At 36.4% G+C, this 19140-nt stretch overlaps 1 protein-coding gene across 3 annotated transcripts; it reads right to left on the minus strand.

The window, feature by feature from the left end:
* Nucleotides 1-760: 760 nt before the first annotated feature.
* On the minus strand, nucleotides 761-9216 carry LOC146390974 (obscurin-like). 3 transcript variants are annotated; one of them, XM_084923852.1, is made up of 13 exons: nucleotides 9040-9216; nucleotides 8750-8782; nucleotides 6328-6600; nucleotides 5053-5334; nucleotides 4410-4700; nucleotides 3657-3917; nucleotides 3157-3405; nucleotides 2874-2993; nucleotides 2559-2621; nucleotides 2419-2478; nucleotides 2028-2090; nucleotides 1747-1809; nucleotides 761-1635 (listed from the first exon to the last, which is right to left on the minus strand). In XM_084923852.1, the coding sequence occupies exons 1-13, from the start codon at nucleotides 9077-9079 to the stop codon at nucleotides 1628-1630; spliced, it is 1806 nt and encodes a 601-aa protein (XP_084779978.1). In that variant the 5' UTR covers nucleotides 9080-9216; the 3' UTR covers nucleotides 761-1627. The 3 variants fall into 3 exon arrangements, with proteins under 3 accessions (XP_084779978.1, XP_084779977.1, XP_084779976.1); XM_084923851.1 differs by having other exon boundaries at nucleotides 761-1809; nucleotides 2874-2981; XM_084923850.1 differs by having other exon boundaries at nucleotides 761-1809.
* Nucleotides 9217-19140: the final 9924 nt, after the last annotated feature.

Below are 19140 nucleotides of genomic sequence, written 5' to 3' on the forward strand. Positions count from 1 at the left end.
ATTTGGACCTGACCTGCTGTTCGTTGTATTTATTAAGGAGCTCAGCAGTAAAGCTGTTTTTGACTTTTACTTCTTGTCTCCTTAGATATGTATTAAGGGAGAATATTTAGAGAATATTTAAGTGGCAGAGTTTCACCAACTTGCAAAAAACTATATCTACAAAACACAGAACCATTCCAGAATAATTTTTGTCAGCTTCAAATTGTGAAGACTGTGAATATATGATCATAAAAATACATAATGTCTAAACATTCACAAAGACTATAGAAACTGCATACAAGGACAAGACTGAAATCTGGCATGAAAATCACAGTATGATTGTATTAACAGGAAATTTTCCAGGTTAAAAGTAGAGACACTTCATATAAGATAGACTCAGTTTGCATTTCACTGTGGTGTTCTTTTTTGTCCTTTTCAAACACAAATTCAAAATGATACTTCACTGACTTAAATGCTGTCTTGCTGGCATAATAATAGCTGAGCTATCTGACACGACCTGCAATCCAGCTGCCAGCGAGTAGGGGAGGGAGGGAAACATACAGATTTTCCAAAGACTGATTTTTGCTGTTGGTGATGTTTGAGTTTGTTTGTTGGCAACAATAGAAATGGGGAAATACATTTAAATGTAACCTGCTGTTTATGGTATATTATTTGTTGTTTATATACTGCCTATACAAGTTTCAATAGCTATTCAGCAGGGTGGCTTTGACATATAAAGGTTTGAAAAAAACATGGGGAAAATATTGAAAAGACCAGATTTATTTTTATTTTTTAAACAGACTCATACAGGCTGTTTCAGTGTGAGGAATTTCAGTTTTACAACATGTCACATTTTTTGTTGCTTTTTTTCCACTTTCCATGTCTCAGCACCACAATGACCACAATTATTTTTCATTGCTTTTCACAGTGTCATGCATTCTTAAATGTCACAGTGATAATTATCAAAGAGAAATTTCCACTGTGCTTTTTGTCTGAACTCCTTGTTTACTCTCTGCTGTGTGCTGATACCATGAAAAAAGACATCTCATAAACAGAAGGCTTTTCGTTGAAACCACATGCTTAGTTTCCCCATTTTGGGGAAATCATGAGGCTTTTCAGTTGATAAAAACAAGCCAGAGGCAAAATAGAAAGTAACCAATAAAGGTATTTTACACCCAAAAGAGTAGCAAATAAAAACATTTATTTTATTCACAATATATAAAATGACTCTAAAAAGAGCTAAAAGATAAATCCCTCTCAAATAGAATAACAAAAGACAATAAAACTAAGACAGGACAAACAAAATAACTAAAGTAAAATGGACAGAGCAAACTTGAAGTCCAGCAGTATCCTGTTTTCATGGCAACAAAAGTCATGGCAAACAACTCTGACTTTAAGTTGCGCTATATAAGAAACTAAATATATGATCACATATTTCAAACTTTTTTTTTTTGCAGCTGTTGGAACAGGATACATTCAAAGTTTTATACAAAACCTTTAACAATGAATATATATATTTTTTAAAAAGTGTATTTTAAAAATATATAATCTTCATAAAAATGAGAGCATAGATTTAAATAAAAAATATCAGAGGAGCAAGAGTGGCTTCATAAAAAGCTTCTTCTTGGCTTTGCTGCTACAGCTCTCCTCACTGACCTGTAAGACAAGCACAAAAAGACAAAGTGATTTCCAACATGTAAAGATATTATGAGCTGAAGACATTTAATAATGTGAAGAATAAATCAGCCTGCATGGCAGCAGAATTACTGAGAGAGCTTCCTGATGTGACTTCAGAATAAACTGCTGCATCAGCTGCAGGACTTGATTTTCCTGTGAATGAAGAGAAGATCATTGAGAACAATAATATCATTAACCAGGAGGAAACTGGATGTCTCCACTAATGCAAAGATAGAGTTTGATATATTTTATTAATCAGCTGCTTGTTGTGAATACCTAAATATAAATATTAAAATAAACAGATTTACATTTTAAGAGCTGATAAACATGTTGAACAATATTCAGTGGAGATGATGGCAGACTTTGCTCACCTTTGTTTTTCTTGGCTTTTTCTTTTTTGGGCTGTTTGACTTCAGCATACATCAGACTGTCCTCTGAAAGAGACGTCAGAGCTCAGCACACATTTGTTCAGCACAGATATGATACAAACATGTTGGATACATATGAACTTTAAACTTTTTGCAACTACAGTGAAAGAAATCTAAGTGAAATCATTTGTTGCCTGTGACACTTCAGCTTTGCATGTGTGTGTTTTGTGATTGAGGTCTGGGTCAGAATCTGTGGATGCTGTGATTCAGTAAAGCTGAAACACTGATTAGTAAGTGAATAACTAAACTCCATGTTGACCTATAATTACCTGCAATATAATGATGTGATGACACGTTCAAGTACAAACACGGAATGAGACTGTTGTGACTGTACCTGCAGCTCCTGTCTTCACCTCAGAGTAAATAACACACTCCTCTGGTTTGTGATGCTTCCCTGTTAAGATGATCAGATTAATTCACAAAAGAAAATAATTAATACAATTTTTTCCCCCACACAATGTGTGCTTTGCATACTCCTCTTTTCAAAATCTTTAAGCTTAATGAGAGAATATGTGACATCTTGGGTTTCATCTGGAACTGCAATAAAAAAAAGAAAAGACAAAGAAAAAGTTAAATGTTTATAAACATATCACGAGATAGTCTTCTTAAATCTCACATCTTTTTCATATCTAGCTGTTGCGTGCTTTTCAAACTGGAGTACACCAATTTCACTGTATTCAACTTGTGTGATTACATAAAGATAACAGTAGTATTAGTATATGTGTGAATAATTAAAGTGTATGTAGTAAATAAACTCTCTAATACAGAGTGAAAAGAAGAGGCTCTTACACTTGGACTGTCTGCAGCGATACAACAAGAGCAGGAGAATAATAATGAGAGAGACTCCACAAACCAGTCCAACAATCAACCACACAGGAGATGAAGAGCTGTCAGCTCCTGACAAAGTTACTGTAACAACAAACAGCAATCAATTATTAATAAATTATAATTTTATAAATAAATACATTCATAAAATGGAGCCAAGTGATTTTGAGAATTAAATCAGACAATCTAACGTTCCTTCTCAGTCATTGGTTTAGAAAAATGTATCAGATGTTTTGATCCTGCTCACCTTTAACTGACATCCAGCTCTGTGCTGACTCTCTTCCTGAGTACTGACACTTGTAGAAACCTTCATCAGACTTTGACACTGCAGAGATCTTCAGCTCCCCTCGGGGATCATTTTGAATAAGTTTGTCATTGTGATAGAAAAACACATTGGAAAGTATTTTTTGTGTTCTCAAACTGCAGCTCAGACTAACAGAAGCTCCCTCAGTCACAGGATGAACAGGACTCACCAGGATAGGACCATTACCATCATCTGTGACACAATCACACACAATTGTTTCAGTCACATCAGCTGGTGCACACTTTTAGAAAAAGCTGACAAACAATAATAAGAACAGATTGTACAAATGCTCATCATCAAGACCTGATCTTGTAAATTTAAAAACTGCTGTATGTGTCATATTTTTCCCACATGAAATGACTTCACATACAGCAAAGCTGGGACAAATGTTTATGTGACATTTAAATCATCCAAATCCAAGAAGTAAATGTATAATAACATACTCTGTACAGTGATGTTGACTGCACTGCTGAACTCTCCTGATCCAGACTCACACCAGTACACTGCAGTATCTGACTTTGATGTGTTGATGTTACATGTGGATCCAGTCATTCTCCTACAGTCAGAGTACAGTCGGCCGTCCTCAGAGAACTTCCTCACTCTCCACTCAGTGAAGTTTCCCTCACAGGTCAGTGAGACAGAGTCAGAGGTGAAGTGTTGCACTCTGTCAGGACTCACTGTGAGAGACGCTGCTGAACGAACATCTGGAAACAACATGCAGTGAAGAGACAAAGCTCACAGATGTTTTTTTTTTAATGGCAACAATTATAATCTCCTTATCTGTCAGTGTTTTCCTCATATTTGTCAGAGCAGTTAACTAGTTAGCGTTCTCTCTTGATCTTTTTTTAAAAATTTTGTATTTTTGGCTGTTTTATCTGTACATGCACTTTTATCTAAGTGAAAATAATTACAATTAATAAACACAAAGCTTCTTACTTTTTTTTGATAGTGACAGTGTAGAGAGACAGGAAAGCAGGGAGAGTGAAAGGGGAAGACAAGCAGCAAAGGGACACAGGTCAGACTGCTGCCTAGCCACACGGCATATAGGGTCGCCTACTTATTTCACTGAGCTAAACATTAAACAAGTTTTAAATAAAGACTTTAATCACAATCAGAAACGAAAAGATTCAATTCTCCTTTGGGTGACCTTTGGAGGTAAACAACAGCTGCACTGGTTATAAGACAAACAAACTGACCTGCAGACCAGACAAACTTTGGTTGACTGTGATCAGTGTGATACTCTGGGTCTCCTCTTCCAGCTCTGCACACATATCCTGCTGTGTGTGTCTGTCCATGAATGATGTAGGAGTCCTGTGCAGTCCCACTGCCATCAGGTAGCAGCTCATAACTGGAGGATTTCTCTGATAGATCAGGAACAGCTTTATACCAGTAGAAGCTCCATCCTGCAGACGGATGTTCAACCTCACAGTTCAGAGTTACTGAGGCTCCAGGACTCAGCCATGATGGAGACACAGTGAGGACAGATCCTGTTGAAAGTAATGAATAATATTTCGTCAGGCTCACTCTCCACTTTTTTCTCAATGCTTTTCTCAGTGTTTTTTTCCCCCATATGTTTTCCTTTTTTATGTTCTGTTAATCTGTGATATTTATGTTTCATATTTGTATTCTTATGAAAATTAATATATTTTACTTGACTAGAGAGCACTTTTAGTCAGTTCCCATGGACTCGACATTTTACATGACTGTTCATGTTCAACAATTTCCAATAAGAGCATTATTACAATGCCAAAGAGGTTACCGTGAAATATAATTTTGTTTTTCCTTCATAGTAATCCTCAGTCATCAATCTATTTAACATGTTGGTGAATACAAACTCACCAGTTTTCCCAATCCTGACTGACTGGCTGTCCTCTGTGTAGTAAACTGGGTTTCCTCTTCCTCCTCTGCACCTGTAGAGTCCTTCCTGTGAGACACTGATTTGTCCATTTGAGTGGAAAACTGCATCTTGTGTGGTCAGAGGTTCAGAGGATTTCTCCTCTCTGTACCAGTAGTATTTCCATCCAGATGATGATGATGGGTTCACAGAGCAGGTCAGGGTCACACTGCCCCCTACTGGTATGATTAAACTTTGTGCTGTCAGTTTGGCTTTGGGTTTACTTGCTGTTGAGGTGACAGGAAAAAGTACATCACAAAATACAAATGTTGCACAAACAAATTGCTTTTAGATATTTTGTGTCCTGTGTTGGATTTTTCCTGCCTTGTGAATAGCATCTGATGCAGACCCATGTATTTATTTATATATTTGTATAATAATAATAATAATGATAATAATAATAATAATAGTAAGAAGAAGAAGAAGAAGAAGAAGAAGAAGAATAACAAAGTTACCATTAATAGTCAGAGTTCACAGATAGTAACTTTCACATTTAGCTCAAAAATGCAGCTTTCCAAGTCTTAATGCAAATTTGCATCAGACAAACGTGTTAAAAGAAGGTCCTTTCCAGTCTGAATCTGTCATTCTTATCCATTTTAGATCGTACTGCTGTACAAATGCAGTGTGATGCAGACCCAGTTTTCTGTTCCATTACAGAGCCTATAACACCTTCAGACAGATCTGGATCAGTGTCACAGTTATCTGGGTTGAGACACTGATATAGATGATTTTCAGTGAAAACATGTTCAGATTCTGAATAAATGTAAAAGCACTCAACAAGTACACAAAATGGCAAACTAATATTGAATTCTGATTTTCACGCTTTTAAAAACACAAACTACTGCAGATTAACTGGCTCCACTCTGAGGTTTGATTTTGTGAATGAGGAAATGAAACCCAGTGTTAGTCAGCTGGTTCAACTGGAGCAGAAGAGGATGAGTCATGGAGAAACTCTGAGTTTGTTAAAGAAAACCTGTCAGAAGCGGACTAACGTCACATAGCCTGTTACCATGGTAACTTGGTAACCTAACTCAGAGTTAGGGTAAGTTAACCCAGGGTCTCTCTTATCAGACAAACTCACAGTTTACAGAGAATGTTGTTAGCACAGATCACATAATGATCCATTTCAGTTTAACAGAAAACTAAAAATTCAACTCAGACCGCTCTAGAAACAGAACAAACAGATTCAGGTCTTTCAGTTTGTCACTTTTGGAAATTACCGGTTTCAGTAATGGTGACTTCATTGCTCTCTTCTGTGTAGTAAACTGGATCTCCTCTCCCTCCTCTGCAGCGGTACAGACCTCCTTGTGAGACACTAATAACTCTGTTTGTTTCACCTTCTCTTATGAGCTGGATTTCAGAGGAGACTGAATCACTTCTGAACCAATAAACATTCCAGCCAGCAGAGCCCTCCACAGAGCAGTTCAGTGTCACACTGCCCCCTGCTGGTATGATTGAACTTTGTGCTGTCAGTGTGGCTCTGGCTTCACTTGCTGTTGAGGTTACAGGAAAAGAGAAATATCAGATTTTCACTTGCTTCAGGAAGAACTTTGTTATAGAAATAATAATAATAACTTATTTTTAAAAGTGCCTTTCAAATACCCAACGACACTTAACAATAGAATAAAACACATAATAGAACAATGACAAAACAAAGAACAACTTCGAGAGAGAGAGATTCCCACAGCCTGAAAGCACTGGTTTCCATGGTGCTGAGATGGAAAGAAGGCACAACAAGTTGGATGTGAGCAGGCAGAAGAGGTGGTGCTTATCAGGTTAGAAAGTTAGGGAGGAGCAAGGTTATGACGGGCCTTGAAGGTGAGCAGAAGAATTTTCTTTACTATTCGGAATTTCAAAGGGAGCCAGTGAAGTTTGTGAAGAACAGGAGTGATGGTAGGAGGGGGTTCTGGTAATAATGCGGGCAGTGGAGTTTTGAACCAGTTGAAGCATATGGAGGGATTTTTGGGAGAGACCATGCAAGAGAGAATTACAATAGTCAATGTGGGAGGTAATGAGACTGTGGACAAGACTGGGTGGAAAGAGAAGGACATAATCGGTTAATGTTGCATAGATGGAAATGGGCAGAACGAGTGAGATTATTGATGTGAGATTTATAGGATAATAAACTGTCTAGGATGACACCAAGGCTCTTAACCTGAGGTGAAGGGAAAATGTGGAGTCATCAATAGTGAGTGAGAATAAGTGCGTCAGAGATGCCAAGAGAGGAAAGTCTGTTTAGAAGGATGGCGTGAGAGATAGTTATGGGCAGAAATCTGTGCCATCAGAAACTGAATTTGAATAAGTTAAATTTGAATTTGAAGTCCTCAGATTGAATCTGAATTGTAACTTGAATAAATGCTTTTGAAAACTGAATTTGAATTAGTCTAATTTGAAATTGAATTTATGGTTTGAAAATGATCATCACTAAATTGAAATTGAATTTTATATTTTGAAAATGAATTGATTTGCTTTGAAACTGCATTTTATCCTTTAAAAATTCAGCTCTCGAATAATTTCAGTTTCACTTCTCACCATTCAGTTTCAGTTCTACAATTCAGTTTTTTTGGAACTTACATCCGGTTCCGGTTCAAGCGCAGATTAATAGAACTACGTTTTACTAGCGGACCGAAAGTGTTACTGACGGGAATCTACAGCATCTTGAGCTGAATTAAGACTTCAGAAGTCATTCGTCATGTCGAATGACCAGCGGATAAACTCTCAGGTTGGTAATAAATGTATTACATGTATAAGAACAAGCGTCATGTTAACAAATGATAGCCGTAAGGTAACTTTTATACTTATTGTAGCTGTTAGCTAAAAACGCTAATTTAGCGTAGTTTGCCCTGAATTCAGCTTTGACAAACAAATATGATCGACTGTTTCTAGTAGAATTCCAGAGTTGTCATCTTGTACCCTCTCAGAGTACCCCCTCTGTATGCTTGCAGAGACCCCTACAGTAGGGAAACATGGAAAACTGTGTGCAAACCTTTGTATTTTAGCTTTATTTATGTCTTACACAGCATCCCAACTCTTTAGCTAACTTAATAACTTTAGCTAAAGTGAATAGTTAGTCTAATTCATTAGTGCAGCATTACTGGATCACCTCTGTTTGAAGTGCTAGAAGCACCAAACAAATCACTGAGTGAATGTGTAATGTGTGATAATTTCTATAACAAAATTCTCCTTACAGCAAATGTTCACATAAAAATATTCAGTTACAAATCCAAATAGAAGCATAAAAACTTTGTTGCTTGTATTTATTTATCTGTGTGTTATGTGTTTTATTTATTTCCCCACAACTAAAGAAAATACCGAAACAACACTGCACAGAAAAGTTAAATATGTAATATTTATGAGCCTGTTCAAAAGGGAATTTAATTGGTTCTGGACGTTTAAAGTGTTCCAACATTTTAACATAATGAAAATTTGTATTTAATGTTATTTGTTATCTGTCCATCTCATGTATAGTCTTTTTTCCTGACAATTTTGGCAACTGCATCAGATTTTAGTATTTTAAAATGTTATATAAACTGTATAAAAATGTGTTAAGAAATCATTTAGAGTGGTACAGGAGGTGTGGATCTGGAAAGCAATGTCATGCATATTCTATAAATGCAAAGCAAAGAAAAAGAAATTTCTCACCATCAGCATTTATGTAGAAGAGTGTACTGAGCACTAAAATAAAGATTGAAACATCATCAGAATCAAACTGTCAGAAAATCAAACGAGACGAGCAATGAAAGCAATAAAAACAACCATGTATCCAACATAATGCTCCAGATTAAACTGAGCAAAGGCACCAGCAACATTTTGCTTTAAGAATCATAAAATTAAACTGTTTTAACCAGTTATAGACTATAATGCTCATAGATTAGAAGCTTTTTTTTTTTTATTAATTAGTGCCATTCAAACGAAGCTAGAAATGTACTTACACAATAATAAGCCCATTATGCAGTGCAAAGTGTATCCCATCTTCACATCTAGCCGTGCCCCACTCGGATCCTCGCCAATCTCAATCTGACTGTTTACTTAATATAAATTGTATTTATTATAAATAAAAAATGCAGAATGATGAGAAGCTGCATTTAATACAGACAAGAGCAGAGCTCTCAGCTTCTTCTTCTGACTGTGGCCTCTGAGCTTCCTTTTCTTATACAAACCTCACACAGCTTCTGTAGCTTTGACCACAGCAGCTGTGTGACGTGTTTTCATTTCCTGTCTATTGTAAGCATAAACATTTGTTTCTTGTGTTGTTATATTTCTCTATTTTTGTGTTGTCAGCTGACATATTTCTCCAGGTCATAATTTTTCTCAGTATTCTTCTTTAGAAACTCTTATGTGATTTTTGAAGTGTCCTCTGTATCATGCTGCAGGCCTTGGACACTGGGAGTCATCAGTTAGTATTTTGGTAGATCCACAGACAGTTATGCTGCCATCTATAAATGTCATTTCGCCGATAGCTCATTGTCATCACACTTGTGTACCTCCAGTGCTCTTCACTTACAATAATTCCTGTTCTGGACGCCATCTGTACAAATGTATCTGGGTCTGATCTGATCTCCGAATATCCAACAAGCTTCTTTCTTTTTATCTTCAGATTGTAGTGTTACCGTATTTTTTTTCTTTGTTGTTGTTTTGTTTTTGGGTTTTTTTCTTGTCTGACCTGATACTTTTTTCCCTAACACTGATAGATTAGTCTGAAGTTTTCTCTCTCTGTTTCAGAGCTGGATTGACCTCATATTTACATTGTCCTTGGGTTCATTTTATGAGTATGGCTTATTAATGATATACCACCTGATTTGCTGTTAGTCGTTCACAAATGCTTCTTCTTTTTTCCATCTTTCTGAAATGTGTCAATCAAATATTTCAGTTATTTGAAATAACAATAACAATAGCACCTTTGCTAGACTGAGTTTTGGAGCCTGTATTTTCAGTGAAATATGTAAATATGTATGCTTATATTGTGTTTGACTGTGATCTCAGGTATTATCATGCAGTACTATAGTGAGCAAAGCTCCCTTAACCTCAGCATAGATCTGTAAATCTTATCATGTTGTGGTTGAGTTCCTGTTTTAAATTTGTTTGTCACCCCAAACGCAGGAAATAACAATTTGTGTGGTTGAACTGAAACAGCAGACTTGCATATTTCACAAACTAAAGGCAACATTTAAATTCATAGTTCAATTTCTAATTTCTAGTTTAACTTATTGAAGGAACATATGGCATTAAGACATAAAACCTGAAGACAACCTGAAGATAACTGAATTTTAAAGCATGAGAAAATTAAAAACAGTTTGAAAATAAAAACGGGAACGTTTAATAACAGTGCCCAACGTGTTACCAAAGATGATGATGTAATAATGATTTCAATTACATCCCTTTCTGTTCTCAACTAAAAGAAAAAAGAAAAAAAAAGTCCAAAAAACGTTACAATTGTAAGCAGATGTTTACACACTTTTATACGCATCCACTCATTGTGGGCATGACTGTGATGGTAATTTTGTCCTTTTAATGGTTTTTGTGAACTGTTCTTATTCCAGGGTGAAATTGTACAGCATACATCTTTTGTGACTTTAAAAAACAGGAATTGGGGGCTCATCTTTGAATTCTTGATTAGAGACAATCCAAGATTCAAAACATTTTAACACAATGGTAAACATGTCTCTGTCCCAGCTTTGTGAGAAATTTTGCTGCCATAAAATTCAAAACGAGCCAATATTCTTTTTTCTTGAAATGGTACATTTAATATTATTTCTACGTTTAATTACGAATAACATATGGATTTATGAGATTTGCAAATTACAGCATTATGTTTTTTTACTTATATTTTCAACAGTGTGCTGACATTTTAAGAACTGTGTTTGTATTTTGTACACTAACAGGAATGTGACACAACATGAATGTGAAAGCAGTTTTATGTTTACATAAAAGCAGTTCAATCAGTCATCAATATTGTTTAAAATAATTGTGAAAATAATTTTGACCATAATCATGCAACCCTAATAAATGAGAAGACAATTCATATAACATGTTTTTAATAAAACTACTTGCATGCGGGAATGGTTGGTTAGAGTTGTTTCATGTGTGCAGCAGTCGAGCTTTCTCTGATAACAGCTATCACTCTAAAGCAAGTTATCTGATTTTTTTTTCCTAGTGAAGCGATGGTACAGATAAGCTTGTAGGTATGTGGTAACTTACAGTTATACCACACAAAAATATTAGCACATTAGTTTATTTGGGTGATATTGAGTGTAATTCTTACCATCCTATCATGGTTTCAAAACTCATGAATCTGAAAGGACAATAATGTGCAACAAGGGTCTATTTTCATGTTCATAAATTATTCAGCGATGCTTCTTGTTTTGATTTCATTAGTTCAGTTAATAATTTTTTAATAATAATGTAAACAATGAGAACAAAGCATACAGAAATATTTTTTTTTTGACTATTGCTAGAATAGTATACCTATACCGTTATTTTTTTTAATAAAACAAATCCTGACTGAGTTTAGATATTAGTTTCGATTAAATTATTTATGTTATTTACAGTTTTATTTCCTAATCATACTACTCAATCTCTGTGTGGGACCTTTGTCCAAACTCAAATAAAAAACTAGTCTTTGTGGTTTCAGAGCTGCAGCATCATTGTCCTGCTTAAAAGTAGTTTAAAAGTAGAGACACTTCATGTCAGCCAGGCTCAGTTTACATTTCACAGTCAGTTGTTTTTGTCCTTTTTAAATATAAATTCAGAAAAATCATTAATATTATTCAAGTACAGGCAAATCATATACAAATGTGCACAAAGAGCAAAGTCAAATTTTCGCTCTGCTCTTGGCTTGCGTTCCTTGTTAACTCTCTGCTGTGTGCTGATAACATAAAGCATGACATCTGCTGAACGGAAGACTTTTGACTTAAACCACAAGCTGCATTTCCTCTTTCCTTGGTGGCCCGCCCAGAAATCTTTCAGTAGATAAAAACAAGCCTGTGACAAAAAAACAAAACAAAACAAAACAATATAGAATTTTTTTGAATTCCTTCTTGGAATTTATTAGATTTTTTTTTACATCTTACAGCTGTCAGAAATTGTACGACATTCTCAATTTTCAAAGACGTTTATTCAAAGACATCAACATATGTCAAAAACAATCTGCTGGGCTTCATTCAAGAGCTTTAAAGTTACCAAATCTTCTACTGAGGTTGAGCAAATTTCTCCATCATTCAAAATATGACCTCAAAGAGTATTTTAAAAAACCCTGATTTTGTGCCAGATTTGTCTTTAGCTCTTTCAAGTTTGAATCATGAAATTAATTGCCACAAAATTATTTTTTATTTTAAATGGAACATTTATTGAACCTTCTGATATATATTTTTTAAACCTAAACATTAATTTGTATTTAAGTTTTATTTTATTTTATTTTTTTTTATTTTAACTTTTTTTGCAATTTATTGCTTAAAAGAGCATTACGACATTTATTGTGTTTACTGTTTACTGGATTTACATCTTGATTAATTGGGGAAAGGATAACAAATAAGAATAAAAATTTTAATTATAATCATCATTATCTGGTGGCTGATCATGAAGGAGAGAGGAGTAAACCTGAGAGTCGCTTTGGATCTCTCTAAAGAACATGTAAAGTGAGGTTTAATGTTCAAAAGCAGGGATGAGTGCTGCTGTACCAATGTGCTAAATAATGGATCAGTAAAAATATAAAGGTTAATTTAATTCCATTGTTTTGTGCTCTGTTTGTTAAACATGTTATGAAACAAGATCAAGTCTCATCCTCTCACTCTGTGTATCAACACAGCAGCAGAAAAAGAATAAATAATACAATTCTCCAAACGACTGATAGATGATACAAGAAATAAACTGCTTTCAGTTTGAAGCACAGTGCTGATCAGGCAGGCCACAAAGCTAACCTCAGGCTTTGTGTTGCGGATCTCGATGTCATCCCGCACCTGCAGATGGCGGACCTGAAACTCTTCTGCTGTACATATCTGAACGTGAAATCTTATGTGCCATTTAAGCTGGTTTGGCACCTATTTGTATCTTTACAAATAGCCACCCATCTCTGAGTTTGCATGCTAATTTTGTCTCAGATTATGTAATAGTGTTTGTCGCTGCTGTCTGTTGTGTTGCTGCTGCAGGTTTCCCATGAATGTATGTTGTTTTGTGTTGTCAAAACAGCAACATACCACTGAATGTCAATAGCTTGAGAGTGTCTAATCTAGGGCCTCCATCCTCAATTCAATTTATTTTATATGCAGTTATTAAAATGCTGCCTTTAGACTGTGTAATTAAATATATCTGATCAGAAGATATAGCCATACAGCCAAAACATAGCCGGTTACATGCAGACTTAGAGGATGAACTGTACTGTGCAAGCCTTTACAGTATATTTATCCACATACTATTGAATCCACAGCACACATGACAGGCACAGTGGTTTTAAGAACACTGGGCATAATCTGAAAATAGTTACAGAAGCATAATAGGATGTGGTTTTATTTTAAATTTCTGAACAAGAAACAGGCTGATATGTTTGCGGTAAAGCTGAGTGTAGCTTGTAGCTGCTGAGTTGAGTTTAAAAGGAAGGAAGCCCAGAAAGGGTGTAGTTAAAAAAAAAACAAAAAAACTCTGAAGAAGAGCTTCTGCCTCCTGCTAACCATTCTTTGCATTACACCAGTGACAAAAAACAATATCTCTATATTGCCTGTATGTATGTGTTCAGCCCCCTCTCAACAAAAGCTGTTGTGCAAAAGCTTGTTTATACATTTTTGATTAAATCGCAAGCCCTCAGTTTCCCACAGACATTGAAAATATGTTTTACCTCCTCTAACACACACGCCTTCATTTTATACTCATGGCCACCTTTTAATGTCACAGATGGGTCGATACTTTCTCTTGATGAATCAAACTGCAGTGAAGAGGTACAAACAAACTCTGTACAGTGATGTTGGTGCTCACACAGTACAATCATAACCATTCTGTAAGGAATTCAGTGATACTCTGTCAAAATAATACTTCCTCCTCCTTCACTTAATAGACTTATCACACCGCAACATGCCATGATGTAAATAATACATTCTGAAGTCAAAGTCGTTATCATTTACCATCACAGATGTGGGAAATGTTTAACACCCAGTCAAGCAGATGGATTTATTATTCCTTAATCCATCCATCCAGCCTCTTCCACTTATCCAGGGCTGGGTTGCGGGTGCAACAGCACAAGCAAGGATGCAAAGACCTTCCTCTCACCTCTCACCACCTTACAATGCTGTGATTGCAGCCATTCTCCGACTCTCTGTGAATGGTACTGATAGCCATTGATCAATGGTCTTTGATCAGTGATTGTTGATCAATGGTCATGTCAATTCGCATATTAATGATCAAGGGACTGACCTTATAGCCCATTGTTGATTCAGTGGGCTGGTTTCAGGCATTATGCACATGTACTGTTCATAATGTTAGGGAAACCTGGTGTCAGCTGAGACTGAAGACGTCACTTGGATGAATGACCAAATGTTTCTCCCACTGAAAACACTACATCCAGATGAAAATAACATTTCTCTCCCCTGGCTACCACCTCGAGCTTAGACAAGACTGCTAACTAGTATGATGTGTAAGCATGTTGCAAAACCCTCTGCACGCTACATGTCAATCTCAAAAATTCAATTCAGTCATAGAGCTGAATGAAGCTTCCGACTCTTAAATGAGTACATAGCAATGAGTATATAAAAATCATAAAAAACAAATTTATTTAATCATTTTAATCTTAACAAATTCCTCCTTTCAAACGTATTCTATGTGTGAATCAAAAGAACAGGCATTTCGTTCAGCTTGCTATCCCATAGCTTCCCATCCAGTGTGATACTCAGCCTTTCGGCCTTTCTTTGTTACCTCAAGTGGAGTCCTGTGCTCAAGTCGGTGCTAAATCAGCTGTCTGCCTCCTTTGGTCAGTTACTGGGTCATACAGACTGTCACCCTGTCCCCTCAGGAGAACACACCAACCAAACAAAGGCACACAGCATTAGGGGCTCCAACTTATATCTTGGCTCAGTCTTGAATCCTCCTCACCTAATTCATCACTGACCCCAACCAGCAAAGGCATCTGACAGGATGGTGTCGCATGTTCTTCCATTAGTGCATTAAACATGTATCATATGATAAAAACACTCCATCAGTTTGACTAAGAGAACTTCGACCGCTTACCCCTCACATTTATATTTGGTTTATATCCAATTTTGCAGATTTCAGTATAAACAACTGGCTCTGCTTCCCTGTATTTTAAAGGCCTTCTGTAAGCGTGACTCAGAATCAGTTGGCTCCAGTCTGGCACTTGACAGCAACTCTGCCAGCGAGCATTTCCAACCCTCCTTTCTTCTTTGCTCTGAAACCTCGGGCAAGTTATTACAGTTTTTTCTGATTGCCTAAGCACATTTTTTGTAACTATTGGCTAGTTTTGCAAAACTCTACACACAAATAAGAAAACCTGTCACCCAATTATCAAAACATCGTAGTTCTCTTGCAAAAGTGAACACAGCTAGATGAACTCTTCACACCTTCGTAAAAATGGTGTTTTCGTATCAAACAGTACACACAAGCCATCATCTACTAAGCACACAATGCGCCAACTGCACACTGATGGTATGAATACAAAACACATCTGGCTTTTGCTTACTCTGTGCACAAGGTAGGCTATGTCAGTTTGAGCTCATACTTTTGTCACAGATCCATAAGCATAGAGGGATCCAAACTTCAAGTACTGGTGTTTATTCACACACATCAACACAAACACAAGTGTTTATTTCCAAGTATAGGATTATTTGCAGTAGCCATATTGACTATATGGGTTTCTTGGTCTGCAGTGAACATGCTTCCTCTGCCCCCAGCATCTGGTCATCTAGCAATTCTGTAACGTAACAATTTCAGTATTTTCACATCTATGGTATTGTTGTGTTTCTCATTGGCATATGGCAGTGCTACAGATCTGTGTGCAAAGTGACTGTACTAACCGATTCCCATTTCAAAATGTCCTTATGATGCTTGCTACAGTGTAGCGGCTCGAGTTAGGCTGGACCCGTTGGCCAGCTACCCTCAGGGTCATTCCACAGTTGATTACATGGTCCACTATTGTAGCTCTGATGTCATCAGCAATTCTATTTCTTACTCTTCTTACCCTTCCTATCCCCCCTCCTCATCCTCCTATCCCCTCCCCCCTCGTCCTCCTCTCCCCCCTCCTCGTCCTCCTCTTGCTCCTCCTTGTCCTTGTCGTCCTCTTCGTCCTACTTCTTCACCTCCACGTCCTCTTCCTCGGCCTCCTGTACTTCTCACTCTTCTCACTCTTACTGCTCCTTCCATTGTACTCCACATAGACAGCTTACCTGTGGCCTGTTTATAGTGCTTAGGCTGATTGCAAAGTGGACTACTTATCTAACACAGTTTTCACATGTGTAAGTGTGCCAGACAGTTGGCAAAATAGTGTTAATGATAGCCATACATGTGTATAATTTTGCTAGGAGTGTGTTGGAAATGTGGTAATTGAGTGTTGTGCAGTGAGTTGTGCCTACAGTTTTGCAAAGTGTGTGTTACAAAATTGCAAACTGAGTGCAAAGCAGTGTTTGTGCTTTTAGTTTTGCACACTCAGTGAGTGGTTTTGCTATAACTATTAATAGTTTTAGAAATTGTGCTACAAGAATCACAGTTAGGGTTTAAGCATTCAGTAAAAACTGTAAGAAACTCTTCACTTGACACGGAATCTTCTCTAAACTCGCGAAAATAAAGCTTTGAAAAATAATCTCCAGCTCTTTTCCATCCTCAGATTGAATACAGTGAATAAGGTGATTTTGTCCATTTTTCGTCTCCGTACTGAAGAAGAACTTAGCGGGAGCATCTATTTCAGCAATAGTTTGAAAACAGACGTCAAGACAGGAATTGGCTTACCATCCCGATTATCTCCGTTATTTTCGTAGGTAGCCAATAGCCCCGTGATTATCAGCAGTTACCACGGCTAAATAGCCGCATCAGAGCCAGTTCTCTCAAAAACATTTTAAATCCAGCTACAGACACGAGACTGGGCAGACGTCACATGCAGTAAATTTGGGCCCATGTGCGGTTTGGCCTTGCAACTTCTGATTGGTTGCAGTGACCCGAATGGGCATCATTACTGTGATTCTATTGGCTCAAACAATTAAAAAGAGGTGTCAATCATTCACATTGGACAAAAGAAACCAAAGTTACAGCCCCTCAGAGGCCAATTAAACGCTCCATGCGCACGGCACAAAAGGCCCATTGCTATGTGAATGTGTGGTTCATTCTTCAAAAATATTCAAAAACATGCATTTATAAGGCCTGTTAATAAAATTAAATCATTTCTGCTCTTTAATATCTAAAAAATTCAACATGGTGTCCAATGTGTGCCAAAATTGGACATCTTTGCACGACTGGATATTTATGTATTGACAGTGCTGTAATTTTTCACTGTTTCAGTTTAGAAACCTAAATCTTTGCAAAGATGATGTTTACATGTTGGTTACCGAATTTCTGGAATAAAATCTCAACTAAAGCATAATTTAAAAGAGTTATATGCTAAAAAGAAAATAAAGAAATAAATTAGGAGAGGAAAAAATCTACTTACTTTTTCTGTCTTCCAGTCTCAGTAACTTTGACACAGTAATATCTGCTGCAATATTTACACCTCTGATTAAATTTCACAAGTGTTAGCTTTATTTTGATACCAAGATTGTATACACAGGGTTTGTAATTGCAGAGAAATAGTCAATTAATTTTGGGCATTTCATTTTCGAGCAGGAAGCTCCGAAACCCCTTTGGGGCTTAACAGGCCAGACAAATCACAAAGGACCTTAAGAGACAGTGAGTGAAAGTGGACAGTATATCCTTAGTTTCTTAACATAAAATTCATTGTTGCAGGCAGGGACAGCGACAGTGATCCCCTTAAACAGATTTTTAGTTTGCTCATATTGCACCGAGTTATTGGTTCTGTTATTAGTTAACTAACATAAACTAATGTATTAGCAGCAAGCACCCAGTGATGTCACGTTCTGTACTGACACAAGATGGTGCAAGAGGAACTGAAATAAGGATACTAAATAAACATTCTGAAGCACTCTACCATGCTCTGTTGTTGATGGTGGTAGAGCCATTGAAGTGGCCCTATTAGAACCTCAATATTCTGACTTTGAGTCACCAGAGGAACTGAAATAAGGATACTAAATAAACATTCTGAAGCCCAAAGCTACATAAATGTTAGTCAATCCCCATGCAAATCTATCTAGTCCTCAGACACATTCTGCAGACATAATGTATCAGAAACAGTAGTACTGAGATAATAATAACGATGATGACAATGATAATCACGTCATCTCCTTAACCACAAATCCTGATCATACAATACAACACAGTAGAAGTGCAGAATAAAATAACTGTTGCAATTCATCATAGCCTGTTACAGTTTCACAAAATACATATTTTGCATCTTTATACAAATGGGATAATATATGTTTGTTTGTTTTTTTCACTGATCACAGAATTTCTAACTCTAACTTATGAAGGATTATAAGTGTTTTGTTGGCCTGAGTTTCTACTTTAGACTTCGTACTTTAAGTAAATTGTTTTTGTTTAATTAATTTGTTTTTTCTTTTCATTATTTATTAGAGGAATTAAGTTAAAATGTTTCCTTCAGGCTACATGAAAACATGCATATCTATTTTACTGCTAGCTCAAATGTGTTTAAAATATACAATAGTGAAATGGCTCCTTTGACCTCTACATAGATCTGTTAATGTTCTCATTTTGTGATGGATTTTTATGTTTGACCCCAAACACAGGAAATGACTCATTGTGTGGTTGAACTGAAACTAAAGACTTTGTATGTAGAGCTACTTGAATATACACTCAAGGACCGTACGTGCCATCAACAGCCTTTTCAACAGTGCTCAAAATCATCAGTGCTGAACCAGAACAACATTTTTTGATATATTCTTTATAGATTTTAAATATATTTTAGAAACTACAAA

Source organism: Perissodus microlepis, chromosome 3 (genome assembly GCF_051167445.1).
Source record: "Perissodus microlepis isolate ML-2025 ecotype Zambia chromosome 3, ASM5116744v1, whole genome shotgun sequence".
NCBI classification, from domain to species: Eukaryota; Metazoa; Chordata; class Actinopteri; order Cichliformes; family Cichlidae; genus Perissodus; species Perissodus microlepis.